Source organism: Pelodiscus sinensis, chromosome 23 (genome assembly GCF_049634645.1).
Source record: "Pelodiscus sinensis isolate JC-2024 chromosome 23, ASM4963464v1, whole genome shotgun sequence".
Taxonomy (NCBI): Eukaryota; Metazoa; Chordata; order Testudines; family Trionychidae; genus Pelodiscus; species Pelodiscus sinensis.
In genome coordinates, this window is record NC_134733.1 from 9,020,602 (window position 1) to 9,047,298 (window position 26,697).

Below are 26,697 nucleotides of genomic sequence, written 5' to 3' on the forward strand. Positions count from 1 at the left end.
ATTGAGTGCTCTGTGGGGTTTGTTTTACTGTCCCACTTAAGGGATATCCAAGTGGTCATCAGCTGACAGGCCTTTGTACACCCAGCCACTAGGTGGAGGCACCAGCTGGAGTGCAGAGCATGTTGTTCCTAGACAGGGTGAGAGGGGCTCAGATGGACCTTGAGAAGGGAGGACCAAGGGACTCCACTATCCTGGGGAAGCAGAGATGTCAGTTGGTTGCTCTGTCTGACTTAAGCTTCATAACACCCTTCTGTAGAAGGTACAGATGAGTAAACTGAGGCTAAAATTAAATTGCTTACCCAAGGTCTCAGAAAGCAGAGTGCTATCAGTGCTTGCTAGTGCTTGTTGACGTGAAGATGTCACTTCAGGACACACACACACACACACAAAAAATCAGACGCTGTGTTTCTTAGCGGCATTAAACCCTCTGTTCCACAATAATTTCATTATCCTTGAGTGTATGCACACGTGCGTGCATGCACGCGCACACACACACACACACACACACACACACACACACCTTACTGTGAAGTGAAGAAAACATTGGTTTAGTGCTGGAAAAAACAGGAAAAAATATGCTTTCCTCTTGCTCCTTAAATATTTTTGAAAGGGGACTTTATAGAAAGGAGGAAACTCCCTGCCTGAATTCCCCTCCCCCTTCACTAAATATAACTGTCTCAGGCATCTTCTAAAAATCTTATGCAGATCCTGTAACTTTAAACCTGAGCTGAGTTCATCATTTTAGTGCTGGCCAAACAGAGTGCAGAGGGCGGGCCTGACTCTTTTTTTCAAGACCACCTTAGATAGCCTCCCATCCCTGAGTTAAAAAAAATGCTGACTCCACTCTGTTAGTTTTCTTTAGCAATATAGTTATCACCCTGGGAAAAGCTACCCTTCTAGCTGCTACAGTCAAAGGAATATTTGGACCCCCAACGTTTTTCCAGTGATTTCTGCCTGCGATTTCAAATTTCCCTCCACTCTGTCTGTAAAAGAATCAGAATTTGGAATAGTTTGAACCTAGGACAAGAAACCTATCCTCTAACAGAACTATCAACGATGTTTATTCAGACTCAACTCTTCATCTTCCTCTTAGGGAGTGTGGCCATCAGGGCATTTGCTGAAGAAGGTAAGAAGAATCCTATCATTTCCAATAATTTGCTGTAATTAACACAGATTGTGTTTTTCTTACTCCTTTGCAGCAGGACTGCTCTGTGTTGTTTATTAAGCTCTCCGGTTTGAATTCTTAAAGCCACTGGTGAGCGTCTAATGTGTTGTCAGGAGAGAAACGTGTCAAAGTTTTCAAGCGGGTAAAGTCTTACTGAGTATTCAAAAACAGTCTTTGTGCATGTTACCATTTCACCAGGAATGTAAGGGAGTGGGAACTATTATAAGCATTCAGTAAAAGCATTACCTCAACAGCTCTTGGAAATGTCTCCAGTTTTACTGTCTTCTATGTGCAAGCAGATGCTGAAAGCAATAATTTAGTGTAACTGAAATTAAACAGAGGAACCTCTGATTCCAAAGTCATTTCATTTAAAGAACAAATTCTTTGTAAGAAGATTGCTTTGTATAGTTCAGTGCACTGTAGCAACAGAGGACTTTTGCATTACTTCACTTTCAAAGGGCATTTGCTAAGGCTGACTTCACTACAAGTATGTTTGTTTTATTTCCATATATTCAAGTATTGTGACAGTTCTTGAGGAAATTTATGAAATGGCAAAAATTATTAAGATAGGTTCAGCCACTAGACTCTGTGCCTCCAAAATGCACTCCCACTGAGCAAACAATATGTCTTTTGAATGTTATGTACTAGAAGTATGAGATACTCTGCATTCTAAAGGGTCTTCGGTTTTTATCCAGCTAAAATGTATAGAAATGGATCTGATTCATTTACACTCAGTAGTGCTTGTAGTCCATGATGAGACACATTGAAACTGGCAGAACCATTCACTGAGTAATGTGCTAATGAATATAAATCAAATCAGAATCTGGCCAATAGGTAATTCACATCAATGGGACTGCAATGGTATAAGAAAGCAGGGTTTTGCCAATAGATTTCTGCATATCACAGGATAATATTTGTATACAATGTGTAAATCGTACCCCAAATTTTCATGTTCACCCACTTAAGTACATTTGGCTCAAATCTTCATTACCTTGCACCTCCTTCTATAGTCACTAACATCAGTGCACAGTGTCAAACAGTATGGCTACGTCTATACTGCAGGCTTCTTGCACAAGAAGCTTTTATCGGAAGAGATCTTCTGCATGTCCACACTGCAAAAGCACATCGAAAAAGTGATGTGCTTTTGCGAAAGAGAGCGTCCAGACTGCATGGACGCTGTCTCGAAAGTAAGCTCTGATTGCTATGCAAAGAATAGCCACCAGGGCACCTGTGCTTTTTCCTCTTTTTGTGCAAAAAACCCTTCTTTCCCATCTACACACACCTTTTTGTGAAAGAGTTCTTTCACAAAAAGGCGTTTTTCCTTGTAGAATGAGGAATACCTACGCTGGAAAAAAAACCCCTCTGTTCTTTTGATTTTTTTTGCGCAAAAACACACTTGAGGTGTGGATGCTGCACGAGTTTTTTCCAAAAAAACTCTGTAGTGTAGACATAGCCTTTTTTTGGGTATGTCTACACTACCCCGCTAGTTCGAACTAGCGGGGTAATGTATGCATACCGAAGGTGCAAATGAAGCCCGGGATTTGAATTTCCCGGGCTTTATTTGCATAAGCCGGCCGGCGCCATTTTTAAATGCCGGCTTGTTCGAACCCCGTGCCGCGCGGCTACACACGGCACGGGCTAGATAGTTCGAACTAGCAAGCCATTCCGAACTATCTGTACGCCTCGTGGATAGTTCGGAATGGCTTGCTAGTTCGAACTATGTAGCCCGTGCCGCGTGTAGCCGCGCGGCACGGGGTGCGAACAAACCGGCATTTAAAAATGGCGCCGGCCGGCTTATGCAAATAAAGCCCGGGAAATTCAAATCCCGGGCTTCATTTGCACCTTTGGTATGCATACATTACCCCGCTAGTTCGAACTAGCGGGGTAGTGTAGACATACCCTTTCTGATTTAGCATCATTTTATAGTGGTTTGATACTTTTCACTGCTATCAATGACTATGCACGCTGCAGAGAAATGGTGAGTCTTCCCTGAACTGCTCCCCCATTTTAAATGCATCCGTTTCCAGCTGTGAAAAGTGAGGCAGGGAGATAAGTAATTGCTATATGTAATTATGGTGACCAGTTTGTTTTTTATGTCAGAAGTGCAGCCAAAAGAGGGCTTTTTTTAGCTGTTTTTTTTTTTAAACCTACTTTCTCTGAGCAGTGAGGTAAGGCATGTGACTATGACAGAGTGGGTATTGGGCCCATCTTTACCACAAGAGTCACAGAACTAAAACGGCCTTAGCCAGCAACTTGTTTAAACACAGCTTTGGCTGGCAACGTGCTATTACAGTTTTCCTAGGCAGCATGGATAGAGCTGAACTGCGGGGACTGTGGTTAGAAGTTGGTTCACAGAACCGTACTAAAAGCTGGGGATCTCTTTAATAGGCTGATCTGTCTGTATTTTGGGTTAAGGATTTTTCAGATAATTCCCAGTGGGTGCCGCAACGATGTTGGTTGAATCTGTGTATAGTGTAGAGCAAACAAGAGTCAGATGGGCACTTGTACCACTGTGTCATCTACCTTGTGCCCAGTAGTTACTATGGGTCAGAAAAGTCCCCAGATTAATAAATCTCACAGGACGAATACAATTTCCTTGGCCAATGGAGATTCAGGTGATTTTTTTCACTGTGTTAGGCAGAATTGGGTCAAACCATACCTATTCTGACCTAAATTATATGAGCTGTGGGCTTGCAAAACTGGCTGGAGGTTTTGTGGAAAGGGGCTTCCTTGTCAAATGTCTGGCACTGGTTGCCTCTAATTAGGCTAGAAATAAACTTGGCGTTGTCTCTGAGCCCTGGACTACATGAAGGAGTTATTTCGAAATAACTCCCCTTATTTCAAAATGATACGTGGAGCGTCCACACTACCAAGCCCGTTATTTCAAAATAGTGGGCTGGTTATCTGAAATCTGGACTCCTGCTTTCCTCAGGGAATAATGCTAATTTTGAAATAGTTATTTCGAAATAGCGGGAGTGTGGACACTCCGACGCTGCTATTTTGAAATGACAACTCCCCTGAGTAATTTGAAATAATTACTCCCCAGTGCTTCCTGGGGCTCTAAGTTGAGTAGAGTGGAGCCTGCCTCTGACTAATTTCGAGGTTCCCCCGTAGTGGGGACACACTATTTCGACACTGTTATTTCGGGAGATATTATTTCTAAATAATTTCCTAGGGGAGACATGCCCTTAGTGGCATTTTTGGTCCTTCCACTTCTGGACCTAGACAGAATTTGGAAGGGCAGGTTTGGTCTGAGTTTGGGACAAAGATTCTTACATGATCTTTCTCCCCAAGCTGCTAAATGTCCCATATACTCAACCTAAGACATGTTCTGCTACCGACAATATTCTCCTCTTCTGTCCTGGTATCCCATACGATCTACTCTACCAGAGAAGCAGCTGTGGCAGTAAGTCTCTGAGTCTCAGCAAAAGCCAGATGTGCGCACAGTGTACTAGGGCACTGTGAGTCAGAACCATCTCTGCCCATAGACACTCTAGGCCAATAATTTTCACCAGGGGGCCATGCTATGAATTTTGGCAAGTTGTCACAGACAACTACTGTATTTTCCTACATTAATGGGGGGGGGGGGGGGGAGCGGGTAGAGTCTGGAAGGGAGATTGCATGTAAGAGGGGGTTCTTCTGACCTGGGGCAGTGGGTTGGGGTGCAGGAGTGGGTGTGAGGTACAGGCTCTGGCTGGGAGGTGCTTATCACAGATGGCTCCCAGCAGTGCATTAGGGTGCTCAGGCAGGCTTATTAATTACACAGCTGGAGTCGACATATCTTAAATCTCCATCCACACAGCGGGAGGTCGACAGGAACAAACATTCCCTTTGGCTTCTCTTACTCCTCGTGAGGTGCAGGAGAACTGGCACCGACGGTGGCACCCTCTGAGTTTGAATTAGTGGGTCTTCACTAGAGCTGCTCAATCGAACCCTGGAACATCAACCACGGCAGTGTCAATCTTCTGGGTAGTGTAGACATGGAATTGGTATCAGGAAAAAAATTCCCATTTCAAATATAGTCTCCCTGTAGATATCAGTCATCATTGCAGAGAATGGACATTGTTTACTTTGTTCTCCCATCAAATTCTCCAAGGGTACGTCTACACAGCAACACTATTTTCAAAATAACTAGTGCAATTCCGAAATAACTTAGTCCTCGTCTACACAGCAGGCAGTTATTTCAAAATAGTGTCAAAATAGTGTCAAGCTGGAGGACTTCTTCCTCTGACTCCTGTAATCCTCATTGTACGAGGAGTAAGGGAAGTCGGAGGAAGAGTGCTCTATTTTGAAACAAGTGCTGTGTAGATGCTCCCGATTTTGGAAAAAAGCTATTTCGAAATCAGCTAGGCAATTGACAAAGGTTAGATCCTGCGCTGATGTAAACAGCGTAGTTATAGTGCAGGGGTCAGGAATCTATTTAGAGTTGAGGGTCGCTGACCCACAGAAATCACTTGGGGGCTGCACACAAGTGAGAAAAAAACTCTCACTGATGTAGCCTTTTGGCTGAGCAGGAGAACCCCACTCCTCACATTCCCCTCATACACCAGAGCCTCGCGGGGACCCAGTCTAGTAGACTGTGTGTGCTCCAGCCTGGCGGGGGGCTAGAATGCCAGCACAGGCTCCCCTGTGCTGGGAGGGAGCCCTGAGCCTCGGGGGCCAGGCCTTAGGGGTCCCACCTCATTCTAATGGATCCATTGATTTTCACTAGCTGAGAATCTGGTCCTAATAATTTATCAGTAAAGATAAACAGCTGGCCAGCACCCTGGCTACATATCCAAGAGAGAAAAATATAGTCCCACCAGATCATTATAAACAATTACAAAAAGCTCGGTCCAGAGCAAACGGGTTGCTGGACTTCAGCTCAGGCATTCAGTGGATTTCCTCCTCGGGGCATTGTTTTAAGCAAGCCCCACACTCAGACACCACAGCAATGACAACTGGGTGCCCAAACAAAACATCGGGTGCATCTCAGCTGCACATTGGTTTTGTGGATTTGTTTTTTGTCTGGGCCTGGTCAGTGACTGGGAGATGAACCCTGGAGGCTGTCATGCCCCAGGGATCCCTTGCGTCCCAGATCCAGGCTGCAGTCAGGCAGGATGTAAAAGACCCTCTGATGTTTACACACACAGAGTCACGCACACGGAGTTAATGCAGCTGCAGAGCGCTTGGCAGCTGTTTGGAACACGGCTCCATGCCCAATGTTTCGCAAGAAGACAGAGGGTTGGGAAGAAAGAGGAGGAGGGGAGCAGGTCTCACAAAAGGGAAACAAATGAGAAACCCCGTAACAAACCGTTACAATTTATTTTGAACACGATGCCTCAGATGTCTGGCCACAGGGCCTCTGAGGGAACAGCAACAATGAAATCAGACTCTGGATTGTTCTGCTTTACACTGCCTTTTGCTTTTTCATCTCACCGATACCCGGAGAGCCTTCCTGATGCTAACAACCACCACAACAAAATTACATTCAAAAGACTTTCTGAGGGCAAAAGTGCTGGCCACCACTTCCGCCTCACTCATACCTTCCTACAAGGACGTCACAAGCATGTAGGCCTTGTGCTAGCCTTCTGCAGGGGGAGAATTTCATGTTGAATGCATGCCAGAAAGGCTTCCATGACTAGGAAACCCATCCAGCTACTAGACAGTAGGGTCATGTCTACACTACGTGGAAGATAGATGTTGCCGTGGTTGATCTTCCAGGGTTTGATTTAGTGTGTCTAGTGAAGACCCAGTAATTCAAACTGAGTGGGCTCTCCCGTCGGTGCGGGACTCCTGCTCCTCACGAGGGGTAAGGGAAGCTGACAGGAGCGTTTGCTCCCATGGACCTCCTACTGTATGGACAGTGATTTAAGATACGTTGATTCCAGCTACGTAATTTACGTAACTGGAGTTGCGTATCTTAATTTGACCTTCCCTTTTAGTGTAGACCAGGCCTAGATGTGTGAGACTGATTGTGTCTTGCTGACTGTGCGGAGAGGTACTAAGGGTATGTCTACACTACCCTCCTAGTTCGAACTAGGAGGGGAATGTAGGCATACCGCACTTGCAAATGAAGCCCGGGATTTGAATTTCCCGGGTTTCATTTGCATAAGCCGGGTGCTGCCATTTTTAAATCCCTGCTCATTCGAACCCCGTGCCGCGCGGCTACACGCAGCACGAACTAGGTAGTTCGAACTAGGCTTCCTAGTTCAAACTACTGTTACTCCTCGTGAGGAGTAACGGTAGTTCGAACTAGGAAGCCTAGTTCGAACTACCTAGTTTGTGCCGCGTGTAGCTGCGCGGCACGGGGTTCGAACGAGCAGGGATTTAAAAATGGCGGCACCCGGCTTATGCAAATGAAGCCCGGGAAATTCAAATCCCGGGCTTCATTTGCAAGTGCGGTATGCCTACATTACCCCGCTAGTTCGAACTAGCGGGGTAGTGTAGACATACCCATAATGAATAGTAAGAAATCTTTGTGAAAACCAAATTCAAGTCCTGTTTCAAGTGTCTGGCGTTAAGTGTATGTTCAGAGAAACCAATAAAGATGAGCGTTGAGTTGCTGACTCAGCAAAGAGCTTAATGCTTGTGCTTAAAGTTAGGCACATGCATTTTTAAGTGCTTTGTTGAATGAGATATTTGGGAAGGAGGCAGTTCCAGGAACGGCTTCTTGTGTTGCGACACCAATGTCTCTTCCTGGCCTTTGTTTTCTTTTTTTTCACATTCTGTATTCTACTTGACTTGTACATGGATTCTGTCTACCTTCTTCCATGAGATGGGCCGTGGGCTGCATGCACTGTCAGAGAAGCTGGACACTGCTTGCATTTGTACTGTTTGCTTATAGACTTGTCAAATTCCGATCCCTGGGAATATCTCGGCTTGGCACTCCTGAAGTGCATGGCTAAGCACAACCTGTTACTGGACTGTAGCTTCAGATTCCAGGTACTTATCTATAAGAGGCTGAACCAACATAGTTTCACACTCACTCTGGACCCTGATATCTGCAGTCTTTGGGAACTGCTAAAGCCCCAGAAAGCAATGATTCCTGGCTCTTCTGGAGCCTCAGATATTTGAAGGAAAAGAATGCTGGGCCTACAAAATCTACTAGGTCCACAGAAGGTGCACCTAATGCAGGGACAGCAACAGTAGCAGCTTAGCTAAATGCCAGTTGTAGGGCACCAGTAGATGCTAGGTCAGATGATACATTCATGGGACAGCAATGCTGAAGGCAGAGACTTAATGGACAAACATGGGAGACTCAGGCATGAATGAAGGCGTAAAGCTCAGATGACCTTAGAGGCCTTTTTCCATCTCTAACTATAGAATTATCCTGCAATGGCAGGTGCATAGGCCTGGGTGACCCCAGGCCATGAGGGGCAAGCCCCCCAGCCACACCCTTTCCACCCCTATCAGAGCCCAGTCCGCTCCGGTGGCTGCTGCAGGCCCCTGTCCAGCCCCACTCAATGAGGTCACTGGCCCTTGCCCCTCTCCCTGCCCTGGATAGTCCCCCCAGTCCCGCCGGTCCTGGAGCTCCAGACAGCCGGTGAGTAGCCTGGTCCCAGCCTGCCCCAGAGCTCTGGAGAGCCAGCGGGCAGCACGGTCCAAGCCTGCCATGGTGCTCTGGAAAGCCTGCTCCAGCCCCAAATTTCTGAAGAGCCGCTGGCAGGCATGGCATGGGGAGGCTGGGGCCCTCACCCTTGATCAGTAAGACCACCCCCCCAGCCCTCCTGCCCCAGCCTCTGGCACCCTAAGAGAGGAGGGGATCTGGGGGAGCCAGAGCATGGGTGGAGCTAGGTGAGGTAGTTTGGAAAGGCAATGCCTCCCACTGCCTAAAATACCCGCCACCAGTGGTCTTTGTAAGCGGAGCACTTGGGTAGCCACCCAGGAGAAATTCAAACTCTGCCCAACTGATTAGCACAGCACCCACAGCTGGCAGCATGTGTTTCTACTGGTGGTGCACATCTGCATGTATCTTAGGCTACATCTAAACTACGAACCTCTTGTGGAAAAGGAAATGCAAATGGAGCGCTCATTTGCATATGTCACACTCTCATTTGCATTCCCTCCTCGGATCCCTTTTGCGCAAGAGCCATTCTTCCAGAGTGCTCCATTTACATTTCCTCCTCTGCAAGAGGATTGTAATTTAGATACAGCCCTGGTGCACCTTAAAAATGTGTGCCGCACGTGGATGGAAAAAATGAGAGGAAACTTTGCCTGCTACCCATGGACAAGTGGTGGAATAGCCAACCATATCCTCACATCTTTAGCTCGATGGCAGGTTTCCTGCTGCAAAATAAAATAGCAGCAGAATGTAAGCTCTGAATAATAAAGAGTCATTTTTCCCCCTTATGGTTTCTCTTCATATGTATGGCTACTGGTCATTTATATGATAGTACTTCTCCAGAACTCTGGTCATTTCCCCTGGCATCTATATTCCCAATTAGAATATTACTTAATTGTGCTGGCATCCTTTTATATGAGCAAAACTCAAATCAGTATTGGAAAGCTATCATGGAGTATGGGGGAGTCACCGGGTCCTGCGCCTCCCTCCACAGCCAGACGTGACTTTCAGCCAGCAAGTAGAACAGAAGGTTTATTTGTTGACAGGGACACAACATAGCACAGACGTGTTACAGGAATCAGGAGCAGTCAGTAAATCCATCTTGGGGATAAGGGCCTTTGCCCGGCCCCTCAAGCCAGCTAGACTCCCTCCTTCCTAAGCAGGCTGAAAACTAAACTCTCACACCCAGCAACTGGTCTCAGCCCTCTAGGCAGCCCCACTTACTCCACTGTCCTGGTTCCTGGGCCCAAGCTGTTACCTGGTCCTCAGGATGTGAGAGACTGACAGACTTCCACTGTGAGTCGTACCCAGCCTTCCCCTCCTCATTCAGATAATGTTGTTAATAAAACTTGAGCTGCTGGAGTCGTGTGTGAAAACTTCAGCTGTGTTTTAAAAAAGTAATTTCCTAGTTGCAGAGAAAATCCAGAAGGTAAATAAAAAGATCTCCAAATGTAGTATTTTTCAAAAGACCTGATTTTTAAGATAATCTGATAATCTGATGATTACTTGAGGTGGAATCTGGCCTGGGCATTTGGGTTAATACACCTATTCCTACAAACCAGGGTTTCCCAAATTTTATCAGCCGTGGAGCACCTATGGGGTCCTGAAAATTTGATGGAGCCCTCATAATATCATGATTTTTAATTCAATAGGTACCCAAATAGACACAATTTTGGAATTCTGTTTTTATTTCTTGTATATTTCTTATCATTTTTTTCAACAAAACTATCTGAAAATTAGTAAGAAAATAACAGGGTCATACAACTGTCATTGAGCACACTTTGGGAAAACCTGCTACAAACAATGTAGTCATAAACAACAAATGATCTGATCGCACTTTATAGACTAACAAAACGTGTAGATGGTATCATGAGCTTTCATGGGCAAAGCCCACTTCTTCGGATAACCAGTGTTTTGAGTTTAGGATGTGCAGACCCAAAATAAATAGGAGAGAAGGGTGGGAGTCAGGGGGAGAGAAGGGAGGGAAAAAAGGAGGAGGGTGGTAGACAGAGAGCAGAGGGTATAGAAAATCAGGAAGGTAGAGGGAATCAGTAAGTATCTGAAGATTGGGTAGTTAAAATGAAGCAGATAAGTCTCAAAGTCAATTGATTGTATCCTTCCTGACATAGGAATCTACACAAAGAGTTGTTTGCACCTTCATTGACTGTTAGGTAGATAGTGTCCCAACCATCCTTCATCATGATTGAGTCCATTAGCATGCGAATTAAATTTGAGGATGAACTCTAATTCCAATGCTTCTCTGTGTATCTGGCTAGTAGAATTGGTTTCTGACAAGACAGCCACTTGAAGATCTTTTAAACAGTGATTAGGAAGATTAAAGTGTTCCCCAACAGGTTTCTGTATGTTTCTTTATGTAATGTAGTCATAGGCACTCAAGTGACAGGTTTTTTTATATCTCATCCAGTAAGAGTTATCTGCAGCAGCCCTCAATACTATGCTGGCGGCAGTGCTTCTGTCAGTTCATTAATCTAAGGGAAAAGTGGTCACCTACAGAGTCACAAATTCCATTTACTAGTTCCTTGATGCTCCCGAGAAGTCTCCCTTCCAAGTACTTACCTAAGACTTCTTTTGAGGTTTGCATACAGTTAATCAAATTTAAAGTTCCATTTTTTTCAGCATGAACTAAATCTGTGGTAGCAATCAGAAACTGCAGGGTCTGCAAAGTAAGCCCTCACATGGTATTTAATTATAAGATGACATGATGGGGAACTGTTGCTTTGGCTCCAATTGAAACAAAAAGCAATCAGCCCATAATAGTGGGTATGATATTTCCTGAGCTATCTCATTGGCCTATGTGAATATTCCACCACCACACCATTAGGGTATTATTAGACACAAATAGATTTTGCTTGGTCTAGCTTTCTGATCCCACATTACTGATGGTGGCTTCTCTCAAACTTCCATCTCTGATGCCTCCGAGACTTAGTCCTCTGGTAAAGAACATTTTAAATAAGAAATGAATTGGCTCCTAAAATCTAGAGGAAACCGTAAGCACCAAAATTGTCTACTGGCATAATGGAGATAATTAAGCCAGCAGAGAATCTGTCCCTACTAAAACGTGGCCAACAGTAAAGATGATATTAACCATATTGTAGAACAAATTCCACTCTAGATTTTTATAGTACAGCCCAGTTCTCAAGCAGCTCTGTTAAGTGGAGAGGTGTTTCCTCTTCCTTAATAGCCTAGATGTCATGCCACACAATGACACAGAGTAAGCTAAAAATGAACAGGTACATTCATAAAACTTAATATACCCTGTAATAACCATTTTAATACAAGAAGTGGCATGCCAGCTTTGCTCTTTTACATTAAGTGCATGGAGTACTAAGTAGAGATGCAAGGCCTAACTCTGGCTATAGTTCTATGCAAGTAACGAAGAGCAGAAGGTGGCTCCACACTATGCAAGCAACATTTTGGAGCACGGCCCACCATGGTGATTATTCTGCTTCCCATCTTGGAATCATGGACAGGTTCCTTTGCTGCTAGGTTTGGCTGAGAACCCGTAGTTGCATCCGGCTAGATTTTTTTCAAATAAAACTTTTATTGCCCATAAAGTTTTTCCTTCCAGGAGCAAAAACCAGGGGAGTTTAGCTCCACCACCATATGACTCAGCAACTAATGGGGTAATCTGCCAGTTTTGCCACTTCTACTGGCTTCTTAAATCGGATTTTCAAGATCTAAAAGTGGCAGTTTTTTGAATAACAACAAAAACTTTATGTGCTGGATGAAATTCAAGACCATGGAAGTTGTGGAGCAGGTGGTCACTTGGCATCCAGGGCTAAACCACAGGGTTGTGAAGAGTCACCAACACCAAAAATCAAGGAAACTGAAGAGTTTTGCACAGGTGTAGTTGAAAATAATGTTCTTCAAACTACTTTGGAGATGGAAAGAAGCCAGGTTCCCTCCAAGCTTAGGGTCACATGTGTAGATGGCTGTCCCTTGGCTTTCATGAAAATCTGTGCACTGTTTGATGACATGTGGTGTGCATATCTCACTGTTGCCTGCTGTGAAATCCTGTAGCTTGATGGGAATACATGAAGTACATGATCAATGCACGTTACTTTGAGTTACAAAACTGAGTAGGCATAGAAATTATTCTTAGGTGGTAGATCAGTTCCCAGATACTAGGTGAGGAGAAAGATAGAATTATTATTATCAGAGACAGAATTATTTTCATAGGACTTCGGTAATTTATAGACACTCTTTAACTTTACAAATATAGATTTGGGGCAATACTCAAAATGAGGTGCATTACAGATAGTGATGACAGCAGTGTTGGTGTGCTGATATGTTGCCTACCTCCTGGCTATTACCGCTGTAATGGGAATGGCATGACACATCGTACAGTATATGAGACATCCCTAAGAAACGTACTGCTACAATCAGCTTCTAATTGAAGCATGGTGTGTTGGCAACACCAGAGCACAATGGCTGCAAATCTCAGTATCAGTAGAAATTGCATGGGGATGTCAGTGAAATACCTGTCTAGTTATTTGTAGGTACCAAGCTATTACTTATTCTGATAGATTGAATATCATATTCATTATACAGTGAAACCTTTATTATCCGGCACTCTGTTAACCAGAAAACTTTGTTAACTAGCATTGTCACCAGCCACAATACTGTCGCATCTTCAGGTGCACAGGCCTGGCTTGGTTTACCATGATTGGCTTAACAATTTTTTATTTAAGAAGTACTAATAATCTTTAACTCAAAATAGAAATGTGAGACCAACTGTCTCACATTACAAAACTACCAATATTAAAAACGGTAGTTTTACTATTATTGTCCATTGGTTTTTCTTAGATTGATGGGACCCTCCAATAACCGGCATTTTTAGGTAACCGGAACACCCTAATCCCTGAGCATGCCGGATAACACAGGTTTTACTGTAAAACAAATATGTGCTTCTGGCATCGCCTACCCAAACTGACAGTGAGTTTCTGATCTGCTAAGGAACATTCATGTAGACAAGTATCCAACCTAGTCTGAAATCTCATGGCTCTGTATGCAAGACAGCTACAGATCCATATACAGACTCCATACAAGCAAGTGCAACTTGGATTGAAATCAAGGGAGCGGTAGCCATTTTCATTAGGTTTGAATTTGACTCCCAAATTTTGACACAATCCTCATTATCTTTATCAATCCATGTTGGCCTCTGAGGGTAAGTCTAGACTACATGGCTCCGTCGACGGAGCCATGTAGATTTGTTTGTTTGGCAAAGGGAAATGAAGCCGCGATTTAAATAATCGCATCTTCATTTAAATTTAAATGGCTGCCGCGCTGAGCCGACAAACATCTGACCAGCTGTTTGTTGGCTCAGCGCGCTAGTCTGAGCGCTCCCCTGTCGACATGAAAGCCCTTTATTGACCTCCCCGGTAAACCTCATCCTACGAGGCATAACGGGGAGGTTGATAAAGGGCTTTCAGGTCGGCGCGGGAGCGTCCAGACTAGCACGCTGAGCCGACAAACAGCTGATCAGCTGTTTGTCGGCTCAGCGCAGCAGCCATTTAAATTTAAATGAAGCCACAATTATTTAAATCGCGGCTTCATTTCCCTCTGCCGATCAGCCTAATCTACATGGCTCCATCGATGGAGCCATGTAGTTTAGACACACCCTGAGACATGCTCACTGGTTCAATAACACTTAAAATGCAAGTTACTTTCCTCTGGTGCTTTTCAATCCTGATAGTTAGGCCCTGTCTACACTGGCATGTTTTGTTGCCCAAAAACCTGCTTTTTGTTGACAAAACAGTAAGACCGTACACACTACAATGCAGCTTTTGGTGATAAAAATCTTCCAGCCCCACGAGAGACTTTTGTCTTCTCCCCTCCCTTTATTGTCGACAAAGAGCTGGTGTGGACTCTGCTGTTTGTTTTGTTGAGAGTGGCTTCAACCAGTATCCCACAATGCCTGCCTTGATGGCTGTGCTCAGTGTTTTGGGCTTCTCCCCTTTCAAAGCTCCAGGAGATATCTGGCAGGTGCATGAGCTGCTCCCTTTGGGGAACAAACCAAAAAGAGCAAATCATTGAAATGCCCCTGTTCTGCTCTGCTAGGAGCGCAGACTGGAGGGACTGCTGTGCTGCTCTGACACTGCTCAGCACGGACAGCTGCTCCCACAGCTGACTGCTTCGGGAGAACTCGCAGAGAATCGCAAGAAGCACAGGGATCAGCTCTGCCTTCCCACAACACTGCACTGAGGGATGCTTACCCACAATGCTTTGCTCAGGGCTGGCGTTACCATGAGGTGAACTGAGGCAGCTGCCTCAGGTGCCAGACTGTGGGGGGGGGGAAGAGGTGGGGGCGCCACTAGGACCCAGAGTGTAGAAAATTGTGTTTGCTGCTATTAGTTCTCCTTTATTGGGGTAGGGAGCAGAGCAGTCCCATGAGAGGAGTGGAACAGGAAGGAGGCAGTATTGAGACCTTTCAAAGTTTTTGCCCAACCGAGGGGGCAGGGGGGCGTCATTTGAGCTCCCCGCCTCAGGTGCCAAAATGTTGTCAGCCGGTCGTGGCTTTGCTGTATTTGTCAACAGGGGAGCTAGCTATGTGCCCATGAAATGTCGACAATGGGAGGCAGAAAACCCAGTTTAACGGGTTTTCACTTTTACCGACTTTTGCATGTCCACCGCATTTTTGTCGTCTAACCTGCCCAGTGTAGACTTTGCCTGAGCCACTAGGTATATATGGCTGTGACTATTTTCTTCCACTATTTGATCTGAGGAAGTGGGTCTGGCCCATGAAAGCTCATCATCTAATAAACCATCTTGTTAGTCTTTAAAGTGCTACATAGTCCTGTATTTTGTTTCCACTAGGTACTGAGTGTCAATTTCAATCAATAAATGTGAATTCCGAGGTGCAGTGACCCACTCACTGTTTTCTGAGTGACCTAGGTAAATTGTTTCAAAGAAGCGCATTCACCTTTATCTATAGCTGCCCATATGCAGTCTCGCATTTTATGATATCAGTGTATGATGTGAATAAATCCTTGCAAGGCAGATGCAAAACCTGTTCTGCCAGTACATTACAGAATGCTTCTTTTTCAGATGGTAAATTCTGTACTTGGACATATTAAAAAACATGAAAAAGTCTTCCAATTTTTTTTTAAGGTGGATTCACTAACAGCTTTTACCTCAATATTCCCATTACTCACAGGGAATGAAACTCACCCTCTGAAGAGAGGCAGCCCAAGGTCAAGTAAGCATTAATATCCTACTTAAACACTCTTTTGAGAGCTGAGGTGAGGCATAAGCTGTGTGCTGGCTTTGCACACAGAGGTTTCCTTCACTCAAGCTGCAGGGAACGTCAAAAGATGGCTTTGATATCTTCTGTCTTCAAAAGCATCTTTGTTGATCTTGGAGACACCTGAGAGACATACCAAGTGACAATGGTCCTGCATCTCTGGCTCATTCTGTTGACCTACAGAGCAGGCCTACTTTGAAAGTACCCTGTAAGAGACTTTTATGGTAGGCTGTCACACCATGATAAACAGTGAGCTGTGAGCTCATCTTTTCATAAGTGGGCTAAACATTTGAAATATTTTCAAAGCGATATTGAGCTTTCAAAGACTTTCTGTCTTGTCCTGGTGTGAGAAGTTGCAACCTGATAGCTGCGGGGGGGGGGGGGGGGGGGGGGGGGGGGGGGAAAGGAGGCTGTGAGCTGCAGTGGCCCCAGTTAGAATTTGGCAATGCAAAATGCATGGATTAATCCACATCTGCATCCATCGACAACTGAAAAAACAATGATAAGCGATGAGGCAATGGGAGGAGGGAGTCATGGGTCCAAAGAGGAATGTTTATGTTTGCAAACTGCTTAGAAATAATAATGGAAGCAGATATCAAACTGAACTGCTGCTTTCTGCAGTGGTTCCCTCTAAAATGTGGATAGCTTGGATGAAATTTACATCTGTACACGCAGTCAGTAATGGACCATGCCCATGCACCACTCAAGTCCCAATTAAGCCCCTTTTAAAGTCTGGAGTGATGTTGTGTTGAACACTTGTATGGGGTGAATTTCACTCACTAGCAAGACAATTTTCTCCCCAGATTTGTTCAAATAATATTTTAAACTTTGGAAAGCTCGAAGGCAAAATCAGATTCCTTTTCCAAGAACATTTTTTCCGCTACTATGTGCTCGCATTGGTTTGCAATCAGAAGATTACTTGCTAGTGCCAGACCACATATTCTGGTTCATTACTCCAAGAGCACTTGCAAGCACTGAACCTTCAACACCGCTTTTATTACTGAAGAGAGACTCATAAATACTGGACTGCACCCATTACACAAATTTTCTCCAGTGGTGACACCCTGGTCCCATTGTAGACAATTGAAAAAGTCTCATTGACTTCAGTGGGGCTGGGATTCCAGGGTTCCTCTTCCCTGACTCAGATGGAGTACATTCCTTGAATATAGTAGTGTATGTGCAAGAAAGGCATTTAACTACTTGGGTCACTGTGTATTGAGAAGAAGAGTTGACAAACTGGGAAGAAGAGTTGACAAACCTCGGTTTTTTGGGGGTCAGAAAACTAGTGAGGGTTTACAAACCCCTTTGAAGCCCAAAAATGAATAGTAGATTTTAAGGCCAGAAGAAACCATTAGATCATCTAGTCTGATTCCTTTATAGGATAACACAGGCCAGAGGATTTCACTCAGCTTCTAATGTATTGAGCCTAATGTTTCATTACCTGCCAGAAAGGCATCCAGCCTTGATTTGAAGACATCAAGGGTATGTCTAGACTGCATCCCTCTGAGGGCAGAGGAATGCAGATTAGGCAGATCAACATTGCTAATGAGTCAGGGATTTAAAAATCCCGTGCCTAATTAGCATAAAAATGGCTGCCACGTTTTGCCGACTCAGCACTTTGTCGGCAGAAAGCGACAGTCTAGAGGGGGATCTGTCGATAAAGAAAGCCTTTTTCGACAGATCCTGTAAACCTCCTTGCAGGAGGCATGAGGGATCTGTCGAAATAGGCTTTCTTTCTCAACATATCTCCCTCTAGACTGCCGCTTTTTGCCGACAAAGTGCTGAGTCAGCAAAATGTGACGGCCATTTTAATGCAAATTAGGCACGGGATATTTAAATCCTTACCTCATTTACAGTGTCGACCTGCCTAATCTGCATCCCTCTGCCGACAGAGGGATGCAGTCTAGACATACCCCAAGACATAAAGAATCCCCCACTTCTCCTGGCAGTTTGTTTTAATGGCAGATAACATTCACTGTTACAAAATTACTCATCATTTCTAATTTGAATTAATCTGGCTTTAGTTTTCAGGGATTGGTTCTTGTTCCTAAGAATTTTTTTTTTGCTAGATTAAAATGTCCTTTAATATTTGATATTTTCTCTCTGTGGTATTTACACATCATGATCAAGTCACCTCTTTATCTTTTAAGGTTTTGCATTATATAAATCTCTAGCACAAAGATTCAAAGACCAATCTCCTACACTGCCTTTGGCATTGAAGTTGGATTATTTCACTACCCTTCATGTCTCTCCTTGTTGAGGCTCACGTGATTCTCTCTTTGTTCTGCGGCATTGTTTCCTTAGGTACCGATAGTATCAAGTAATTCTTCAGCACTTGGAAAGCCATCACACTGCTCATGCTGTAATTAGATTTTTTTAAATGGGGGGAGGGTTCTTCCATTAATTCGCTTTCTCCATCTGTGCTGATTCTGTGACTAGTAATAAGGGATGGTTTTTCACTCAGGACTGGGAGTATCATTTTAACTAATCCACACAATTTGTGGTGTTGAATTCTCAAGCAGATTTTTTTTGGGTTACACAAAGCATCACAATGTAAATACTGTAATTTAAACGTATTCCTTTGTAAAACCAGATAGAGCACAAAACAAAGTATTTTCTGCTGTAACTGTACTCAGACTTCTTCTGTTCAGTCACTGATTTTTCTTTTCAAATATTTGATATTTGGTAGGCATTTCAGATCTAAAAAAGATGCCTTTATTAAATATTTTATGGTTTAGAACTGCTCCAGGGAAACATTTATTATGTGTAAGTATTTGCTTGTTTAGAACCTCTTCAATAATAGAAGGGAAAATAATCAAACACTTAATTTTTTTGAATATTATTTAGATAAGGTAAAAATCCTTTTTCTTTTTTCCTACACATGAATATTAAAAGTTTATAAACCCCCTGGGGTAACTTTTTTTTGTTATGGGAATACAGTGTCTTCTACAATAGAGCCCTGATCTTTGATTGGTGGAGTTGATATCACACTATAAATAATAATATACAGTGTTTCCTAATACCATGGCTCACTAGAAACAAGTGTAATGCAGTAGCACTGAGACCACTAGGAAAGGGAGAAGGAGTCTGCTCTATAGTCTTAGCTGAGAGCCACTTTGCTTTTAGTTCATGTAGTTGAGGTACATGCCTTTAGCCCCAATCCCACCTGCCAAGGAGCCAGGCCCATATTAAGCAATCCTTTACTCATTCAGAGCAAATAGACCTCCAGAGGTTAACAATTCTTCCATTTAGAACAAAGCAAATGGGGAAAGGATAATTGAGGGGGTCGATAATGGGCTATGCAGCCTTTCATATGTAAGATGCATGTTCAAATTCACCCTTACAGTGACTGAAAACTGTTACCTTGGATGGTGGCTTGGGGTCTGTGTGAAATTGCCTCTGATTCTGATCCATTTCCCAGTGGATGACAATCCACAGCCTGGAAACCTACTGCAATTCACGCGCATATTAACTGGCTCAGCAGAGAGACCAATCAGCACTAATTGGTGGTCCATTTTTCAGGTTCCATTCTTCCAACTGTGACTAGTGGTTTTAGTTGCCTCAACTTTCAGGTGTGCAAAATGAAACATCAGAAAGGGGCCCGATTTTTAGCCGATGGGTGCTCAGAACTTTCTGATAAGCAGGACCTTTAGTTTGTCTCACTAGGGGAAGTTTGCATGGCTACATCCCCACTATACTTGCTGGGCATTTATAGGGGAGTTGAGGTCAAAGCGTTCAAAACTGTGTCTAATGGTACAATCCTAAACCCATATTCAGGCACCTAAATAGTATCTGTGGGTCTGTATTTAGGCACTTAAATCTCTATTGAGGTGTCTACACAGAAACTCCTATAGGTACTTAAATCTGGATTTAGAAACCTAGCTTTAGATTCTCAAATTTCAACACCTTGGAATAAATCCTCCTGGTTGTCAAGGCACTATATGTGTATACACAATGTAATAAAGAAAAGTAGCATTAAATCAACTCTTCTATAAAACCATGTCATGGGAGAGAGAGAATAAAGCAATAATTCTGTAGTGTCAGGCACACGAGATGAGGACACTACTAAGATAATCCAGTCATAATCGGTGCAGATAAAAAGTGTTTAATAACACAGACTGCTCATTTAACATTTTATTTCCTTTAAATTAAATATTAAAACTACATGGCAAGCCCTTCTTGCTAGTGGGCCCTATGAATAGCTGCTCTTTTTGTTCACATGCATTCACTGCGTAGCATCACAGATATGTCACTTGTCACTTTATCAATCATACTGGGACTAGGGATGTTAAGAGGCGGGTAATTTGCTAATCACGTAGTTGATAGATTTCGCTAATCATGTAGCCCAGCTCCTATTACATTTAAACTGCAGAGTTGCAGCAGGGGTAGGTCCTGGACCCGGCATGAGCCAGAACTGAGCCAGGCTTGCTAAGTCCAAGGTCACGCATGGTCTAGTAGCCCCTGTCCGTGGGGGGTCCCAGCAGGGAGCTAGGACCCCTTGCAGACAGGGGCTGCTGCCATAGCAGCCTTTGTTTGCAGCCAGCCCAGGCTACTGCCTGTGGTGAACCTGGGCCTGCTATGGGAAGAGGCTGCTTCACCTCAGCCTCCCCTGCTCTTCTCCGCCCATGCTGCTGCCTCCCCCAGCCCGAGGGGGAATGGTGGCACTGTGGAGATGGTGCTGAGGAGAATTGGCTGTTAACAAGGGAAGGGGGCGAAATGCGAGTGGTCAAGTAGTTGGTTGACTACTCAACTACTTGCTTTCATCCCTAACTGGGAAATGAAAGGTGCTGAATAAAACCATTCTATTCAGTATTGCAGGAATACTGTGGAATAGAAACTAGCCAATAAGGGAAGCAAACAATAAGATACTGATTGTTCAGAATACACTGGTTAATATAATCAGAGATGGTTTTCAGATTTTTTAGCTCCTTGGCAAGGTTCATCCATGGTGTCCAACCAGTTCTAAAGTAGTAGCCACTATGCCCTAGTTTACACTAGGGAGTTATTTCAAAATATTGTGTGGCATTTCCACACTACGAAGCCCGTTATTTTGAAATAAGGGGCTGGTTATTTCAAAATCTGTGCTCCTGCTTTCTTTGGGGAATAACGCTTATTTAACAATATTCATAATCAGTCCATACTGCTTCCCTTCCTCATTTAGCACCTGCACCATTCTCGCTAACTTCTCTTCATCAATGGGGGCTCAGAATTTCACCGAGTTTTTCTTTGCATCAGAAAGGCCTGAAGTACTGAATATTGCTGATATTCAAAGCCTTGAGCTGAGAACTTCAGGAGGAGATGGGATTGCTCAGTATCTTACAGGACTGATCCATTATTTTGCTTTCTGTATGTCAGGGGTGCACACCCCCAGTGTGCCTCAGTGCCCCCTGACTGTCCTCATATAGCCCCTCGCAGGGCCAGTTACAGTCTGTTTGGGGTTGCTCATCATAGGCATTTGTCTCAACGGCTCAGCTTATCTAGTCGGCCTCATGATCTGCCCGCAAGCCAGGGGCTTTGTTTCCAGCCCCTAGCCAGGGGGAGTTTTGGCTGGCCCTCCTCCAGCCTTTGCTAGTCCTCTCCAGCTTATCTCCCCCCCTCCAAGGAGCTCCTACTTCCTCTGCAGTCAGCCCTCCACTGGATCCCCCTTAAGCAAACTGTGCTTCTCTATTTATAGTCGTCAGCTGGGCTTTCACTTGCCCTAACAGCTTCAGCTGGGCTCTCCAAGCCAACCGGGCTTCTCTGTATAGCTGCCTGCTGGGCTCTCACTAGCCCTAACGGCTTCAGCTGGCTTCCACAAGCCAATTGTACTGCCCTAGATAGTTGCCAGCTGGGCTCTCCCTGGCCCAAACAGCTCCAGCTGGCCTCTTTCTTTCTAGCCCTGGCTCAGGGCCTGAGTCCTGGTCTTAAAGGGCCAGTGCAGGGCAGGCGCCCTGTCACACTGTACAAAATCAGATGTTAAGCTGATTGGACATGTGTACAGTGACACACAGATACTTAGCCTCTGACTGTTGTGGTATTACACTGTGGTTTAATTAAAGAGTGAAGGCAAGCATCTTCATGAAATTATTTCTTGATAGAGAAATTTCTAATAAAAGCACTGAGGGATATAACAAAGTACAGTTTATATTCAAGCAAACAAAAACTGGATATGGAAATCAGTGAGGAATGTGGAGATTGCTCCACAGCACACGAAGAAATTTTTTACAAAGGCCAGATGCACATTGAGTATCTTCATCAAGTGTTATAAGAATGCTAGTCTTGGTAACAGGCAATCTGATCTTAATTTGGAATTAAACTATATTCAATTAAACCTAACAACTTCAGAAAACAGATGCTCAGAAGTTAGATGTCTTTCATCATAAGAGCTCGAGGAGAATATTAGGAGTAAACTATGAGGAAAGAAAAACAAATGATGAGGTCAGAAAAATGTCTCAAGGGAGGTCACTATGGCAAATTATTTGCAAGAGAAGATATCAATGCCTAGCATGTGTAAAGAATCGATCATAACCGACTGCTGATTATGGCTCTCCATTGGAAGCCAGAAAATCCAACAAGAAAGAGGGGTAGATCTAGGATGACTTGGAAGTGTACAATCATAACAACATAGAAACATTCAATTTGAAAGAGGAGGACTCGGGTCACATGGCAGCTGATAAGCAATGCTGGAGAATGTGAGTAGCTCAAAGTACTTAAAAGCATGGGATGAACTAAGATCTAAGTACGTCTACACAGCAACACTATTTCAAAATAACTAAAATTATTTCAAAATAACTTAGTCCACATCTACACAGCAGGCAGTTACTTCGAAATAATGTCGAAATACTGTCAAGTTGGAGGATTTCTTACTCCGACTCCGGTAACCCGCATTGTACGAGGAGTAAGGGAAGTTGGAGGAAGAGTGCTTTATTTCGAAATAAGTGCTGTGTAGACACTCCCAATTTCGAAATAAGCTATTTCAAAATAAGCTACACAATTGACATAGCTCAATTTGTGTAGTTTATTTCAAGCTAAGCCCTAATGTGTAGATGCACTCTAAGGGTACGTCTAGACTACATGTCTCTGTCGCCAGAGACATGTAGATTAGGCTACCAGGCATAGGAAAATGAAGCGGCGATTATTTAAATCGCCACTTCATTTAAATTTACATGGCATACCTGGGTAGTCGACAAATGCCTTTGATGTCGACACCCGCGCGTCCAGACTACCGCGCTGAGCTGACAAACAGCTGATCGGCTCAGCGTGGCAGCCATGTAAATTTAAATGAAGCGGCGATTTAAATAATCGCCGCTTCATTTTCCTATGCCTGGTAGCCTAATCTACATGCCTCTGGCGACAGAGGCATGTAGTCTAGATGTACCCCAAGAAATTAAACTTGCCTCTAGGGACTTGTCTTTGCATTGTCCTTAGTAGTGAAGTGCAAAACCTTGCCAGACCTATTCCTCTGAAGCCTCTTCACAGTTCAGTGCTCTATCCGATGAATTCCAATGGTACAACACAGCGGCTACTCATTGTTACATTAAGTCTATCACAGGGGAATATTGTTTCAGCATCCAGGGATTTATTTATAAAGCAAAATGCTGCTTCTTCCATTTGAAGGCAAGTCTCACGAGTTCTGTTCATAGAACCTGGTGGACTCAGCACTTCTGGCCAAAACCTAGACAGATTTCAAACTTTGTAAATGAAGGATATCTGAGCTCTTGCCTGAGGTACTTAATACAAACGAAGGAGCTAATCCACAAGGATAAACCAGAGTATATTGCTAATGTATTAGTGCAGACATATACATACCAATAGGTAGACACGGCAGTGGAGGTAAGCTATCTCATGTTGAATATACTTAATTTGCAGAATGTCAATTTAATCATAATAAGTGACCATCAACTGAATCTCTAACTCATTTTCTGTGTGTGGGTTTTTTTCAGCAAGCACAGTTCCACTGGAGGATGAAACAGTATCAAACGATTTCAAAGACAGGAACGACTCAGAGCTTGAAGAAAGGCCAACTCTGGTGGGTGTCTCTTAATATAAGGCTCTTCAGACCTAGCTGACACAGGGTTCCTTGTGTTGTCTCCTTGCTTTGTCTTTTTAGCAAAGTTCGAGCTTGTGACTTGAACCATTAAGCTACATGGCAATGAGTGATAATTTGTTTCAAAAAGAGCAGGTGGTTTTTATTTTTTTGCTTTGCAAAAGTTTTGGTGGAGGGAGAGGAAGCTGAAAATAATTGTATCCCTTGCTGAATTGCACAGACTAATCAGAGCCTGCTATGCACAGCAGTTCTACTCTGATGTGCCTCCATTGGTGTTGGTGGAACTCATGTAACACAATGGACACATTTTGTAAATTTCTACGAGACTGGGTACAACTCCCCTTTCCTTGCCTCTGCATTGAGAATGTTTGACTGTTAGTGCTTGCTGCGGCCAGCAGTTTTAATTTTCAGTTGCATCTATCAAGGGACAACAGTCGATGCAAATGAAAATTAAAACTGCTTGCTATCAGTCACTCAGAGCAAAACATTGTCGATACAGAGACAGGGAAAGGGGAGTTCCTTCGTAGCACAGTTAAATGAGTGACAATGAACAACTCTCTCAATTTAATTTTTCCCTTTAGAAACAGATGAACTGGCATATTGTGCTCTATACAGAAAATACTCTCCCCTCTCACCACAGCTGCATTCCTAAAAGCTAAGCCGCATGGTGGACATAGCTTACGACCAATCAGTAATTCAACATATGTTGTTCACATGGCAAATCCAAACAGTCAAATAGAGGCTTTCCTCTTTTTATTATTAAAACTTGTAAAACACCCATGGTGGGCAAACAGGGCCATTTCTTCTCAGTCTTTGTCTCACACATTTTTCTTTTATTGGTGGGATTGTGTGTGTGTGTGTGTGTGTGTGTGTGTGTGACGGAGAAAGAGAGAGAGACATAGGGCTTGATTCTAGCTTATCCTGGGCTGGGGATAAAAGATTGTGGCTTCCTAATCATGAAGATGCTTCTGCCCCACTCCTGGGGTAGCTTAGAGTAGCCTAAGGACTGCTGGACTTCAGCATGGTCATGCTACGTCCTCATCAACCCCAACGCATAGGAGGATCTGCAAGCAATGACATAAGAGACTGCTATGTTTTATATATGCCCATGGGAGACTCGCTCAAACTAGGGCAATTCCCAGTAGGGGAGGAGATAAGGTACCTTTTCACTCCCTCTGTGCTGCAGCAGTAAATAAAAAAGAGCAGACACTGGACTTTATGAAGGCAAGGAAACTAAGGGTCTGCCTTTATATATCAATTTTAAAGATATTGGGTCTTACTCTGTCTTTCTCTTTTTATATTCACTCCTCCCAGTTGCCCACAAGACTGCATAACATAACAGACTTGCTCCCCTTAGAAGATCTAATGACCACAGAAAGTGCAGTTGCCACTAACGAAGACGACGAGATCTCTACTGATCCGGATGTGGTGGAGAATTCTGAAGGTTAGAAGCCTTTACTTGTGATTTTTAGTTTTAATAGACTATGCAAATGACATCTCTGACTCTGACGCAGCCAGCACTTACTAAGCACACGCCCTTGAAAATGTGCCTACCATGTCTGAACAATTCTCAACGATGAAATTGCTGTCAGCTATGCTTTAAGAATCATTTAACATCCTAACTTAGTAACAAAATGTGTGTACAGAAGTGAGGAACCTAAAAATAACTCACCGCACCAGAACATTGCCAGCTCAAATCCAGCCCAGTCCAAGAGAGACAGACTTCAAATGGTCTGTGTGACATGAGCTTTGCCATCTAAGCTCAGTTCCTAGAAGACCGCTCTAAACCACCACCAGTATTTTTGTCTAGCTCAGACAGCATGAGGCTAAGATAGTAAAAACATGAGCATAATGGTCTGATTCTCCTGTGGTTTCACACGAGTGTGTTGTTCTTGACTTCTATGGAGCCCTTTTGCTCCACTCATCTGAAGAAGTGGGTTGTGCCCACGGAAGCTCATGATACCATCTATATTTTTCTTAGTCTCTCAGCCCTGGTCTACATTAGGGAGTTATTTTGAAATAACCGCCCTTATTTTGAAATAATAAGCAGAGCGTCCATGCTACCAAGCCCATTATTTAAAAAAACTGGGCTGGTTATTTCGAAAACTGTACGCCTGCTTTCCATGAGGAATAATGCTTATTTCAAAATAGCTATTTCTAAATAGTGGGAGTGTGGACGCTCTGGTGCTGCTATTTTGAAATAACTACTCCCCTGAGTGATTTGAAGTAATTATTCCCCAGTGATTCCTGGGGCTCTAGGTCGAGGTAGCACATCCACAATAACGGAGCCTGCCTCGGACTAATTTTGAGGCTTCCCCGTAGTGAGGACACGCTATTTCAATGTTGTTATTTCGGGAGTTATTATTTCGAATTTAGCTATATTGAAATGATTTCCTAGTGTAGATATGTCCTAAGGTGCTACAGGACCTCTCTTTTTTTGACTTCCATGGAGTTATTCATAATTTGCTGTGGTATAAGTGAGAGAAGGATTAGACAATTGTCTGTGGATGGAAGCAAAATGTTCACGCACCATCAGATGAAAACTGAGTGGAACGCATTCTATTGTGTGTGCACCACTAGACAGGAAGGGTGAACAAGCACCCCTCATCCTCCACCAGGACATCTTAGTCTATTACAAATACATATGATTGAAGATAATTAAATAGCACATTGTGGGTTTCCACATTGACCGTGTCTCA

The 26,697-nt window shown here is 43.7% G+C and overlaps 1 protein-coding gene across 4 annotated transcripts in view; it reads left to right on the forward strand.

The window, feature by feature from the left end:
- Positions 1-757: 757 nt before the first annotated feature.
- PDPN (podoplanin) overlaps positions 758-26,697 on the forward strand; it is a 47,221-nt gene continuing 21,281 nt past the window's right edge. For 2 of the 4 annotated variants that reach the window (XM_014575894.3, XM_075906183.1), the window contains exons 1-3: positions 759-1,126; positions 23,895-23,980; positions 25,313-25,442. In XM_014575894.3, coding sequence (XP_014431380.1) covers positions 1,057-1,126; positions 23,895-23,980; positions 25,313-25,442 — 286 coding nt within the window. In that variant the 5' untranslated portion in view covers positions 759-1,056. Of the gene's footprint in view, positions 1,127-23,894; positions 23,981-25,312; positions 25,443-26,697 lie in introns of all 4 variants that reach the window. The other 2 variants (XM_014575895.3, XM_014575896.3) reach the window with 2 other exon arrangements.